The sequence below is a fragment of the Rhopalosiphum maidis genome, chromosome 1 (assembly GCF_003676215.2).
Source record: "Rhopalosiphum maidis isolate BTI-1 chromosome 1, ASM367621v3, whole genome shotgun sequence".
NCBI lineage: Eukaryota > Metazoa > Arthropoda > Insecta > Hemiptera > Aphididae > Rhopalosiphum > Rhopalosiphum maidis.
The window spans coordinates 68386325-68402438 of record NC_040877.1 but is presented as its reverse complement, the minus strand read 5'-3'; the positions used below and the strand labels follow the sequence as shown (position 1 = coordinate 68402438).

General features: G+C 30.8%; 1 protein-coding gene across 1 annotated transcript in view; it reads left to right on the top strand.

Moving 5' to 3' along the window:
- LOC113558961 (MOB kinase activator-like 2) overlaps positions 1-15066 on the top strand; it is a 193152-nt gene extending 178086 nt beyond the window's left edge. Inside the window, exon 5 of the mRNA XM_026964553.1 lies at positions 11241-15066. Coding sequence (XP_026820354.1) covers positions 11241-12457 — 1217 coding nt within the window. The 3' untranslated portion in view covers positions 12458-15066. The remainder of the gene's footprint in view (positions 1-11240) is intronic.
- The last annotated feature ends 1048 nt before the right edge of the window (positions 15067-16114 follow it).

Here is a 16114-nt window from a genome sequence, read left to right as displayed (position 1 = left end):
CATAAAATTGTATTTAATTATACAATTTATATTGTTACCTAAATTAATTAAATACCCACGTATACTTTAGGTACAGTAATTATTATAATAATAATAATAATTATTATTATTATTATTATTATTATTATTATTACTATACACGGCGTAGCAATGTGTTTGGCAAGGGAATAGCAATAACAGTCATATCTGATAGAGCATGCCAAGAAGCCAAAAAGGGTGTCAGAACTAACTATCACAAAATTGTTTCGGATCACCACTTACATGGGTATTAAAAAAATAAAATTAGAGGCATTTTTAAAATAAAATGACCAACGGACTGGCAAAAAGAAAACTCTAAACTAAGGGAAATCAAAAACACAACACGTGCGTGATTGGCAAAATATTGAATTTTTAATAAAAAAAAAAATAATATACTAAATCGGACACTAAGAATTGAACGTACCAAATACTATCTAACGTTAAAGAAAAGCCCTGCTTAAATATACTAATTATTGAACGCCTATACTAACAGAATTTCGTAAACACGAAGAGCAATCACACGATAAAATTTAAAATACCCAACACCTTAAATGCGACACTATGGCCTAATCCGATAAACAATGAAAAAATTATATTATTTCCGAGAAAAACTGAACTATAAAATTATGAATTAAAAAAAAAGATCTTGTTTAAATATAAATTGCGTTTAACTAATAACTTATGCAGCTAAAGTTTATTTTAAATCGATGAAATCCCTCGGGCATCAACCTACACCGGAATAAACGATAAACATCGAATACGATACGTATACAATAGTACACGTGTGTCGATCATGTACGATGTGTATAAATTCTTTCTGCGTAATTCTTTTTATCGTTTTATAACACTTGTATCGCGAAAACGACTATGACAAACGGAAACGGTTTCGACATAATAATTTATTATATTATACGTGAATACAAAATGATTGAAAACACACGATGCAGTGTGTATATATTGCATGAAAATATAATCTAATATATAGCTAGTTTTCGATGAAATTTTTCTTTTCAGTTTAGAATAATTTTAAATCACGCTGAAGACGGAGATAGTATAGGACGTACATAATAAAATATAATATTACAGCTCTGTGTCACGAGGGACGCGCAATATAATGTCAGCGATATAGCTATAATAGCAGTGCAGCTGAAGAGAGATCAATCGTAAAGTCTTATTGGTATACAGGACGATTTTTTTTCATAAATCTGTACAGCAGTATCTTAAAAATTATGAGGAATTTATATTTTAACGTTTAAGAGCCTTCATAATATATTTTTTTTATATCTTTCTGCGATCCTCAATGTCAATTATATTATTGTTTGATTAATATTGAAACTTCAATACCCGTATTTTCTTTCGTTCACGCATGCTTTATGGTAAATAAATCACCCTGATATATAATGTGATTCTCCAATCACGATCACCCCAGTTTTTTCCTTTAATAATGAAATAATGAATTTGTTCCAATTGTTCATATGTACCTATTTCAAAATTCAAACGAGTAGTTTTTCAATTATCAAAATGTATATAATAAGGATAATATTTCTTAAAATAAAATAGTCTCTACCCATATCATTCGAATATCCAATACCGATCATCCTTCTTTCTATTTTAAATAAACAAGTCTTCTAAGCCTAGCCTATGGTTTTCGTTAAACATATTAATTGTATATTGTAATATCTCATTATTTACTATGTTATATAATGGATTTATCCAATATTGTAAAATAAAAAAAATAAAAATGGTTTAACAAATATACAATATAGATTAATATATTTATGAAATATAAATATATATTTTATGTACTCGTATATACATATAATAAACTGATTTAGAATATTTTTGATACGTCAACATTTTTAGAAAAATTATCCGCTAAATAATTTACTGTATAAAAGGGGAGGTGTCATTTGAAGAACAGAAGTTAGTATCTCCACAGGGCGTTCTTCATAAGTAATATAACAAAATCTCGGTAATCTTAAAACATTGTTTTTAAGTATAATATTTAAAAATTTCAAAAATCAAATTTTAAATAACTGCATTATTGAAGGAGAAAAAGGGGTTACGCGTGCTTGGCGAATCACCCTGTATATACACATTATGTTATTATTGCAATGCACGATGTTCGGTAAACGTTAAGACCGATGATTGTGAACAGACAAACTCGACGGCCTTACGGACCGTATAACTTTTATGACGCACATTGGGTTCCACGCCGATTTTTTTTCTCTGGTTGTGTTTTTATGATATTCATTCTTTTGTTACGTTTATGAACCGGCGATACGAATAACGGACGTCGTTATTATCTCTTCCTCGAATCCCCAAATCGTGAGAGCCATACAATCGAACCAACTCAATTTCTATGATAATGTATGTGGGCGTGTAGTTCGAGAATTTTCGGGCTCAATAATATTATTATAACCTTTCAGTAATCGATTTCGTCGATTTTTACAATGATCGTATAAAATAACGCGTGTACTACAATTATATGTCAAAACACGTACGTAACATCGTTCTGCGTTATATCGTCCAAATGTTCAAATGATCACAAAAAAAAAAAAAAAAAAATCGTCTACACAAATTCGACGAACCGATTCATCAAACGAATTATCTCAGAAGTCGTGTATAGTATAATAATTAGAGATGGTTCAAACACTTGAATTTTCACGGTGAATTCTCCTTACTGAAAATATAAAAAATGCAAGTACATATTAGGTACTCAAGCGTATTCATAATGATAGTATTTTGATAACGAACTAGATTTTCCTCGAATCGTTTGTAATGTTTGTGTTAAAGACTGAAGTATTAGATTCACGGTATTAATTTCCAACGATTTTTGAACTATTTGAATTTCTCAAAGTTTAGATTAATCGAGAGTTAAAATAGTATAACAGTTTCCGTAACATTTCATTTGCAAAATACAAACGTGATATGATGCTGCAAATTTTTACGATTAACATCCAAAACATCAAATACGAGACACTAGTTTTGTTAAAAATGTACAATTTAAAAATTTTGATTACAAAAACTATTGTTTATACGGTAAACACACAATATATTATACCTATAATATCTATTATATACGTATAGGTTAGTTAAAAATTTAAAAAAAAATTATATAAATAGAAATTTTAACGAGTAGTTTCTGAGTTATTGAAAATTATATAGGTACTGAATATAACTGCCCTTAAAAATGGTTTTATTAAAATATAAAATAGATATAATTTTTTTTTTTTAAATAAATATACAATCTATACTTCTTAGTATAATAAGCATATGTGAACAGAGAAGAAGAAAAATAAATAAATAAAAGAATATAGATATAATATTTAATCTATATTTATTATCGACCATAAAGAATATTTTAACACTCGTTTCGTATTACTGTTACATAATTCTAATCGTTTTCATCATGTACGGTGTCTACGAAAACTATGTTACTTTATGAAAACGTGATGTAATGCCGTACAAATTGCATTATAAATATCATAAATTGTAAACGGTTTAATATAGTATGTATACTGGAGTATGATCGAACATTTTCGTCAACGTGATTAGTGTTATATGTAATACATTAGTTATTAAATCGATCAGACGATTTCTATTAACTACTATAAGTGAGCGATATGACGTTTAGTTTACCGTAGCACAGTAAGTTACATATGGTGGTCGCAATTTGAATTTAAATTTCGAACACACTAATCGTATTCTGCAGTTACGAAAGCTATATAAATAATTATACACCGTTTGCAATTGTCATCAATAATTGCATTACCCGTGGACATTACACATTATAAATGATTGTTGTTTTTACTTCATACCGTTTCTTTCCAATAATTATAATTTATAATATATTATATAAATATATATATATATATGATTTTATGATAGTGCGTTAGAGCTCTGCACAGTCCGTTATTTTAAAGATCGGACCGGACTTAAAATTTGAGGAAAGGACCGAATTTGGACCAGACCACACTTAAAAATTAATAGAAGACCAAATTCGGACCGAACTATGACTACGTATTATTTATAGACCGGACCGGACCAGTTATTAAATTTATTCATATAGATTATAGATTAGACCGATTTTTTTTTTTTTTAAACCGAAAGGGACTGAAAATAATGCATTTTATCTGAGGACTGGACTGAATTACTCCTAAAAAATATTTAACCGGACCAAACCGATGATTCATAGTTTTTGTATGTAGGACCGGACCGTGCAGAGCACTATAGTGCGTTATAATTTAAGATATAGGTAAATGCATAGATTGCAGCGATGTAGCTAAAAAGCCTATTCAAAACGCCGTGTGGTCGTAATTTTGTCATTGAAAAAATGCACAATGATATGAATACCTATTAAAATAGGTATGACTACAATTAAATATAATATTTTACTGAAACATAAACGACTATATAATATTTGATATATTTTGTAGGTTTAATAGTTTTACCCTGAATATTGTTTATTTGTTTTATATATAATTGTGTTTATTGTCATGAAATTGCAAATCAGATATTATTATCAATAAGACATTGCACCACACCAAAAAAAAAGTTTCTAAAAAAAACGTAGGCACATAGGTATAGGAACATATCCCTCTATTATTCATAATTACAGTTATGAGTGTACTAAATTTAAATTCAATGATATACAATTGTATATGAAAAGCGATTTTAAGCGAAGGTCCGTCAGTCTATATTACGGATAATATTTCATGATAATATGTTCTTTATTATAGGTACATAGATATTAATAATCATTTATTATACTTTTAGTATTTCGGTAGATTGACATCATTTTTTCGAAACTATTGCATTTAATTATAATAATAATATATATTTAAGTATATCAAATTATAACAACTTAATAAATCACTCAAAAATATAATAAAATTTTTCTGTTAACACCGTAAAACAGACAAAATCGATTATATTTTAAAATAAATCCATTAAGTCCATGCGCATAATATAATTCATAATAATATAATATACGTAAAAGTTTTAAGTTCCACTAATAATGTTTTTAGAATAAAATAATCGTTATTTATCGATAAAATAAGTAATTTTATCCAAACTAGAATTTAAAATGTCTATAAAAAATAATTTCTTTTACATACTTTTTAAATTTTATGTTTTTAGTATAAACTACTACTTAAGAGAAATCTTGCATTAAATTTTTAAAACTTATACATAAAATTATAAAAGTATTTATGAAATTCTAACTACAAAATAGTTTGCATTTTTTTGCGATTTTAACGAATTTTGTTAAAAACGTATCACCAAATACATATAGTTATATCTATATATTTTTAATGTTTTTATATAGATATAATAACAACTTTTTTAGGAGTTTGTATTAAATTTTCAATAATTTTATCACGGCGAATAGTTTTGTATTTGAAAATGTATCTCATGCTTATAAATAGTTCACATTATGAAAATTGCACCATAATATTATAATGCAAATTATATTAAAACATTTGGTGAAAATTTTGAGTATCTACTGTAATTATTTTTGATACATAACAAAATATTAAAAAATTTTTGAAATAAAATAATTATTTTACAGGTAAATAATCAATGTCATAAAAATTTGAATTTCAAATTGATTTGACTTTCAGGTATAATTTTTTTTTATACTTACAGGTTGAATAAATACCTTGTATTGAAATTTCAAACCTTAGTATAAGAACGAAAAATGTAAATTTCTAACTTAATTTTGTTAAAATTCTAACTTAAAGTATTCTAAAATTATTGTGACAGTGGATTTCCGATATTTTTCAACTTAATATACACATCAAAAAATGATATAGACATCATTGTAACATCAATACATTATCAATATTCATCACTCATCACTAAACTCAAAAATTAAAATGCAAAATTTAATATTCTAAGCTTTTGTTTGACCATATTATAAACTGTGCATGTTATATTTGTAGTTTGTACATCATAAATTGAATGAAAAATTAAATTGATTAAAATTGAAATGTAATTTTACCTGTGGAGTTAATTGAATAAATTCGCAATTTTATATATAAATATATAATAATTTAATTAAAAGAATATGAAAAAAATTTCAGTTAAAAATAATAACAATAATAATAAATATAAATATAAATTACTACTTAGCAGTCTCATCTGAAAATGATATTAATGTCACGATACACGGTATTATAAAAAAATAAAAACCAAAAAAATATAAATAATTAATCGATCTTTGTATGATGTTATTTCTATAGTGAAAAAATGCTATGTACACATTTTTATTTATATATTTTAAAAAGATGTTTAAACACATTCTCTAATTTTTACGAGTAACTTTTTGTCCAACACCGTACGCAACAATAGTATTTTATTGTTGAACGCGAGATGCATTTCTTTGCCTTTTACGACGAAATTTCGTTTAGAACGATCGTCACGGTTGTCAAAATATTACGAGCTTCATCTGGTGATTGATATAGTTTTCATTATAATATCGTACTCTGACGGGCGGGCGGGCATGTACACTACAATGAAGTAGCTATAAATCAGTGCGAGTCCAATCCTAGAAATCGGTGAAATCCTCTGAATCGAGAACGTTTAAGACAAGCGCTTCCGTTTTCCGATACTGTTTCAATTATTATACTGCAGCGTTCTCTCGGACAAAAGAAATAGCAGGTAATCGTAACCACCTCCGATTATTTTGGTTACGTAAAATAAAAAACTAATCACATAACAATATTATATTATATTATAATATGATTCGTTTCAAACACGAGCAGGCGATTAAAACGATCGCAGCCCTCGTTTATCACAATATTATTAAAATAATATAGTTAATAACGCCAACGATATGCTCGATTTATATCATAATATATCTCATACATATACGTATGTAGTATAAGCCTACGCATTTGCAAGCACTTTGTGTATAAGAGCGCTTGCAATCGTATGCGACTCGCTGCAACTAATTCCAAATCTGCTTTTATATTTAAGTGTAGACGTGTGTGTGTGTGTGTGTGTGTGTGTGTGACGACGCACTCGTAACTGCTGCAGATATACCTATAGTATAATATTATTATCCATCAAATCGCACAAAAGACCAAGACGCGCATATTTATATAATAATAATATTATTTATTGTTCTATCGCTCTGCGGATTTTCATCAATAAATAATTATAGTATTATTGTCTCCGGTGATGCTCTCCATATCCGGGCAACGAGACCGTATTCAAACGTCATATCCATGCGCGGAGATAGCCGGTATCGGATCAGCTTTGTTTTTTCACCACCCCCCCCCCCCACTCGTATCGCGGAATGCTGGCTGGACCGCCGAGAGTTTCAAATGTCCCGCCACGTCTCACTCGTCGATGGTCGCTGTATGATTTATACAAATATAATATGACCTAAAAAATATGCTCTCTTACGCGAGTAAAAAGGTCTATACGACATAATATTATAATGTACAGCTATACACTAACAAATAACACGTGTTTTGCCTTAATCTGTCTGTAAAATCCGCTGCGAAATTTAAACAAAAAGTATACGCACACATAATGAATGTAACTATAATAACAACAACTACTACAACAACAACAACAACAACAACAACAACAACAAAGGCATGAAATTACAATAATCATATGACGTATAGGCGAAGAAACGCCTAAAGTTAAAATGTTTATATATATACGATATACATGGTATAATAATTTGTCAGTGAGGTTAAAATGTTTTTGGGACTGGAGAAACATTATATTAATATAATAATAATAAAATGATATAACAAGCGAATCTTTTTCCGGTGCCGTCCATGCGGGTTGAATTCAATTTGAAACAGTATATTATTATAATTGTTATGTGATGCGATACGTCATACGAGTATAATAACACAATATCGTCGTAGTGTTACACAATAATTAGGAAAGCGTCGAGTCATGAGATAATAGTTTGAAATGGCTTCTTTATACAAAGTTTCACCAGCATCGCTTGAAAAAACACAAACATTCTACTCATGTATACAACTCGATAATCTAACTATAGTAGCCAGTAAGTTCGTCTACAGAGTGATTCACCAAACACGCTCACCACTTTTTTCTACAATAATGATGTTACTTAAAATCTGTTTTTGGAATTTTTAAATATACCTAAAAAATATGTAGGTTAGGTATAGGCTATGGACCTAATCTACGGTGATTTATAATTTTTAATAATTAATATTGATTTATCGACATGTATAATTTTTAAACATGGTTTAAGAATAATAAATACTAAATTTAATGTTATCTATACATAGTTTATATTTTTGTAAAACTACTATTCTAAATATATATATTTTAATAACTGATAAACTACTGGTACAAATTTATAAATTAATAGGTAAGTACATACGAATACTCAAAAATATTATCCACTTAATAATTTACAGTAGAAAAGAAGAATTCTTATTTGGAAAACAGAAGTTTTTATCACTTCACAATACTCCTTAATTAATGCACAAAATACTAAGAATTTAAATTAATTAATTATTAAAGAAAATAACTGGTTTTGATTATTAATATTTGTCTTTTTTTTTAGTTATATCCTGAATATAGGTACATAATATAGCTAGCAAGATACTAAGATAGTATACATTTAAATCACATAAATATTAAAATTATTATTTTATTCTGATATGATGGATTCAAATATTTATGTAGAATTTTAATTTGATAGTAGACGATGAAATGTAAAACACAGAAACGATTTTAGAAGAAAAACATTTTTTTTTATTTGTGTCTACCTTAAATATTTAAAACGTAAACGACACATGGTTTAGATATGTTAAAAGTCGAAAATTAATAAACAAGGCTGTGGTATGAAAATAGTATAATAATTTTTAGGGACAAAAATAAAATGCTACATAGGTAATTTTAAGTTTCAAGTTTAAACCGTCAGTAACATTAAAAAACTCTAAAATCGTGCCCCTTGATTCCGCGTATATCACACTGCAAAGTGGGTGACAAGTGACTTTTAATAATAGTATACGTGCATATATTTCAAACGCTCAACAATAATTTTATTATAATAATATAATTATAATGTATTATAATCGTAAACGACGAGGATAAACGTTGAATATTTCGGAAAGCAGATTTTCACGACGGCTCTTTTTAACAAAAAAAAAGGCAGTGGTTTATAATATATTGTATAGTATGGTTTAATTGTATGAAATATGTGCGTATGACATTTTTAAAAATCTTTTTGCGAGTATAAACCACAATAGGTCGTGTTAAACTACTTTTTAATGGCGACAAAAGATTTACATTTTGAACATCCCATAATATGTGCATATTTTCTCGTAAGTACATTATATATATATATATCAATACCACACATCCAGAGCCCTAATTTTTATTATTTATTACTATTATCCATTGAAAATCTGTAAATTTAACGTTTCATATAATATTATCATATAGTCTACTCAGTAATATTAAATCTGTCGAGTGAGGTGGTAGCACATTACAATTTGTGTTATTATTTATACCATATAATACGCGATCGAAAACCATTAAAAAAAAATATATAAGAATAGTCAACTTCGTATTTTCTTATCATATTTGTCTAGTGATATTTTTTTACGAAACCTTTATAATATACAACGACGAATAATCTATTTACTGCAGTCAAGACAATTAGTAAATGATAAAAACGGTTTTTAATCCGCAGACCGATATGAATCAGTCGTTTGAGAAACCTGACTTTTCCAATAAAGTAGAATCACGTTTAGTTTTAGAGCCTTCACATTATGTATAACTGATATCTAAAAATGTTAAGAAAATCCCAACTTGTCTTCTGTTAAAAATATTTTTAATAACTGAACAAATTGTAGAAATCAAGACCCTAAGTATGCTATTTTCATTTTTCCGAAAGTTTGAGTTTTGGGACAAATCTAGTTTTTTAGACGATTGATTCTTGTTGAGTTGAATATCTACTTATAAGTTATTATTTTGAAAATCATTTCAATTCGTAAAATATAAAGGTGACATTGTTTGGCATAATTTGAGTTTTTTATTAGTGGTGCCAACAGATTTTTTTCAATAGATCAAAATTTGTTTTTAACACTGGTCCTTTTTTACTTCCTAATAGTAAATAAGGACCTATGTATATTTTATTCAGTGACGCATACCTGAGATTCAAGGGTTGAATATTTAATAATTTAATAAATTAAAACTATTAATTATTAACTTCTTTCACCTTTTACCTTTTGGATTTTAGTATACATATATATTAGGTATGTTTAACCAATACAATTTACTCTATTACTTATATGATTAACCTAACAGTAGACTAAAAATAAAAACTTCAATAAATGAAGAGTGAAGACTGCTGTTTCTTTATTCAGGCAGAATCAATATTGATAAATTTATATTTCATATTCAAGCTTTTTAAAGAATGTGTTTTCTAGTAATCGAGAGTATAACTCTGGTCGTAGTTAATCATTATTATTGTTAATTACACCTATACGAGGGTAATTTTATCATGCAAACAAATAAAAATAAATTTCAAAAAAATTGGAAACATAATATATTTTTTTTTTCGTCACGGCCGTATAGAAATTTTACTATTGAATGCCGGCCAAAACGTTGGAAAATGATTTTATTTCGTTCAGCAGACAGTATAAATGGCATTTTTTTTCCCTCTGTGTTTAATTGGAAATCCCGCTATGCGCAGCAGGCAGAAAAGTGGCAGTTTCCTGAAAATTTTCTGTCACCCGAATATAATTTGACGTGAACTAACATCAAAAATGCTTGCTGCCGGTTGATAGGTCACTTACGTACTGTTCCGTACATATCATCAGTTTGGTAAATTTATACACCGATAACAGTAAGTTTGTTATGTAATATCGACTGCACGGGCACGGAAAAAATTTCATTTCTTATTACAAAATGGCATCCAGAGTCTTAAGCGAATTGCAATCCAAAATTCTCATGAAATTCCGCGTTCTCCGCGTTTTATCGCACATAGAGGTTTATGTGACCCGTGGTTCGTTTGAAAGTAATTGATATAATACGATAACAGGTCAATAAAACACAGAAAAAATATGGGCATACGGCCGCCTACGTTCGCCTCCCCCCCCTCAAAAAAAAAAAAAAATTAAAAAAGACTCGCTTCGTTCCATCACCACCGCGTACCACTTATTGCCACTTATTAAAACAACGTGTACTTATAATATATAACGACTTGTTCGCAGGACTTATACTTGCGGCCGGCCTGTTCGTGTTCGCTTCCGTGCTCAACGACAGCTTCTCGCCAGTCGTTTACCAATCGATGGACGGCGGTGACGGCGACGGGTTCGACGGCGAACTTCGGTCCGAATACGATTACCGATACGGCTGGTCGTTCGTCGCGTGCAGCCTGGCCTTCCTGGCGTCCGAGGCGTCGGCCGTGTTCACCATCACCGCGTACTTCCGGCGGCTAGAAGACCGCGTCCAGTACACGGCCGTCAACCGGAAACCGTCGCTGGACACTCCGCCGCCGACCTGCGGTGGTGACCGGACGTCGTCGGCCTGTCCGGCGGACGGACGTTCCGATTCGCCGGGCAGCGACGCCGGTGCCGCCGGTGCCGCGGCCACTGAAACGGCGTCGCGGTCGGATCAGTCGTCGTCGTCATCGGCCGCTGTGGCGTCAGGTCGTCATCAGTCGGCACAGTGCGTGTCGAGTGGCGCCGGTGGCGGTGATCAGGCCGCATCGTCGTCGTCGTCGTCGCCGGGCGGCGGGGCGGCGGAATCCTGCAGCAACAGCGCCACAAGCAAAACGCCGCCCGACATATGTCCGCCGAAGATCGGCTGCGACGGGTCGACCTCGAGCGGTTCTGCCGGCGCAGTCACCGGGTGCCGGTTGCCTGCCGCCGCGACGTACTGCAGTGCCACGTTAAACCACCCGCACAAGTCGCAACATCAGCACCACAACCACCAGCAACAGCACCACCATCACCAACAGCACACGCAACACTACAGGCAGACGCTGGCGGTGGGCGGCAACGGGTCGTGTTACGAGGTGGACACCAGCAAGCCGTGCACTTGCACGTCGGCCGCCACGCTGACCACTAAGCGGTACGCGACTATCGCTGGCGTGGCCAGGCACAACGGCGGCAAACAGTACACGACGACGACGACGACGACGACGACCGCGTTGACAAACAACCATAACAATAACAACGGCGGCAGTGGCGGCAGACGGTCCGCGGCCGGCCTGGCGGCCATCAAGGAATCGGTGGCCAGTCTGGCCGACCACCACTCGCTACAGCACAACAGTAGCCATCACCACCGGAAACCCGATCCGCCCACGCGGCGGCTCAAGGCATCCGTCGGCGGTTACGTCGTACCGCAGACGCCCATAGCCGCCCTCGAAGCGCTCGACTGTCCGCCGGCCTCCGACCCGCGGCTAGTCGTGCCCAGTTCGGTATGACGAAAGTGTCGCGTCGTCCTCGGACAGGATGAACACGCCGTCTGACGCGTCGACGCGACGGCCGACCGCCGCTGTTCGTGCACTTGCGCCCCCGCGCCGGCCACGGTGATGCCGAAACATTATACCGCGACTGTTATTCATACAATAAACGGTTATAAGGGCACATCTCACGCGTGTAATATTGTCATAAGCGCCCTGCCCTCCCTCCCGAAAAATAAAAACTGTATATTTATTATGTAAATCGTGTGTACGTGTTACCTACTTACAAGCGTGTTTGTGTCAAAGCTACTACGATGAATTACGTTATGTCGGAATATTAGTCGTTATTCGCTTACAAAAAAAAAAAAAAAAAAGAATTATCGTGCAATTTTAGTGATTTACGCTGATAACCGTATGCAATTGGAAACGTTGTTAATAAAGAAGATAACAGATTGTGGACAAATTTCGAATAGCCCTATATTACGTCCTATAAACATAAATACCCTGATTGCGTCCAAACGCACAGTATATCACAATTATAATGTATCGAATTTTAGATAAAGTAGTTATAATAAAAACGAAGTTTCAAAAAAATACAATGTTACTCGTTTAATTTTTTACTCGTCATTACACAAAAATCATTTTTTTTTTTTTTAATATTAGTTAGTCGTATAATTATACATATTTAACTCATAATAGAATAGTTCTCTTTTGTATGAAACAAATTAATAATATTTAAACGTCTTAATGGTTATAAGCATGCTTGACATTGTTTTCAACTTTCTAAAAATTGAAATATCGTGGATGTGAAGTATGAAAAAATGAATTGAATTTCGCTTGAAAACTTTACACTCGTATTGTTAGAATATTTGTGAAAAATATCGTTAGCTCTTGTAAATGAGCTGTTTTATATTTATATCAAAATACATAAAATGCAATCAGGATATTTATTTAGTTTTAATAACTTTTAGAAATAGCATTTCCTACGTATACTGTAAGATCCATAATTAGGATTTGAAAAAAACAGATTATATTAGCCGAAATAATACGCTGGCGATGCATTCTATGTATCTGATGACTGTGATCTATGATCATATACTATAGGAAGTATGTGATGAAACGTAAAAGAGAGAGTGGATCCTTGTGGGACAAGCAAGGACACGAAGTTATGAGATTAATGCGAGGATATCAGAAACGTCAGCTGCGTCACTAAGAAGGGAAAAAATAAAAAAGTATCTGCATCAACACATGATTCATTGTAAATTAGGATTATAAACTACATTTTTGTAATTGAACCAAGCGATTTGTCAAAATAAATGTACCGATTAAGATAGACGTCTAACGAGCAGTGTAATATGGTGACCACTAAAGTGAATTTCAAAAATTTGTAATGTTTGATGAACCTAAATGATAACTTTACAACTTTATCGACGATATCAAGTACAAGTATGGTGGTGACTCTACACAGAAGGGTGATACAATCAAAAATAATATAATGACAAAAAATCGATATAGCCTATTATACTTTATCGACGGTAGTCGACTGGATACATTATAATATGTATCTTTAATATAATGGCTATAAGCATTAGCATAATCTGGGGGGGGCAACTATCCTACCAGTTATTTTACTGAAGGAAAAATATCGTCTTTTTCCGTAACAGATTTTTAATTTTATCACATTATACAATCCACTCCCTCCCACCAAAAAAAAAAAAAAAATTAAATAAAATTAAAATTAGATTCACCTCAAATTTCACTAACAGTATTTGAAGTTACTCAGCTATAAACGTAAATAATAAAAGAAATAGCTGCAGCTAGCGAAGAAAAACGGTTAGACATAATGGATGATGTTATTGAATTAGCATATGGTAAACAGTTGACACTGTGGGAAAGTAGCTTGGAAAAGTTGTGTTAAGGACCCTTCAAAGGTAGAGCATCGTTACCATTGCAATAATAAACGTTGTGTCTGTCGTGGAGCTGAAAAGTTATGTAATAGTAAATGTCACAACAGTACTTCTTGAAAAACATATAAATTATAGTAAAATGTAAAAGTAATACGTTATTTTAGATTTAAAAGAGTACCTAAATCACGATAATTACTTAAATATATTTAGCCAATAACTTAAATATTTAGTCTATTACAACTTAACCATGTATTTGTTCAATAACTTTAATGACCTGCGAATAACATTATTTTCCGTTTAACATAATTCACCGTATAACATACATATTATTATAAAATATTATAAACATTCCGAATTGTCGAGTACTTAATCGTTTGTGTAAACATCGCTTTTGCTCGTCACGCCTCCGGCATTCTTTTCACTCGCTACCCCTTGTACGCGTTTTTTCCTTTTTCCCGAGCAAATATTTTACTAAATGGTTTACAGGTTACTGCTCAGGATGCAATAGAAATAAAGTAAAGATTTTTGTTTATTTTAAACCAACAATTAAATAAATAATATTTATAAACTATTTCATTCAGATGGTATTTTTTTCTTTGATTGAAATCGAAAAATTTAAATATAAAAAGTGGTGCGTTGGTAAAATAAAGTGTCATAATAAAGGTAAGCGCAATCGTTTTTAACTGTAAAAAATTTCCGTTTTTAAAAATATTATAACACTGCTCTTTTACTATTTTCTGTTTAGCTTTTACATAAATTATATAATATTAATATACAAAAATATTAACATTCAATAATTATAACAATATACAAAAAATGAATAACTGATTTATTAAACTATTTAAAATATAATAGGTAATGGCTAAATGAAACGATTCAATTATACATATAGAAAGATAACCTATCAAAAAATAAAAAAATATTCCAACAAAATTTCAAGCAGTAAATAATATGAAATAATAATAATACAGTTGTTTTTATTTAAATATGTAATAACAATAATTCATATACAAATGTCCCATTTTTAGCTAAAAATACTACATTTGGCATATAAAATTAAAGGACTACTGATAAGACGTTAAATCGTTTTTACAAAATCATTTACGTATTTACTAAAATAAATTATTTTTACAAGTTTAGATTTCTTATTTGAAAAACAAAAAATTGAATATCATCCTATATTTTTGTACAGAAAACATACTATTAATTAATAATTACACATATTTAAGTGAAGTGGTTTTTTTATAAACTTATATTTAAAAGCATAACAGACACATATAAAATAATATAAAAACATTTATTTGTAACGATTTGAAAATAAGCTATGTCATTATTTTACACGCCCACTAATATATCTCTGTTAGTGGTCATTCGAAAATGTTGTAAATAATTATTCGAATGTATGATAATGATTATAATTATTGAATATAAATTACACTTAGTTTTAGAAAAATCTAAAATTATTATTTTTAACATATTATATAACATATTGTTTAATTTATAGTTTCTATTGTTGTGTATAAATGTATAATAATACTATATCTATAACGAAAGTTGTCTTGAAAATATAATTGTTTTACGATTAAATACAATTTTTATGAATAATTGTGATTTTTAATGGTGTTTTTAAACGGAAGTTGAAAATTGAATTGAATACTAACACAATTTATTATATTATATAATATTATTTAAATATATTATATGTTGCATGTTTTAAATATAACATATTATATTCGTACGTAGTATAAAAATATTATCGGGATAACCGTGA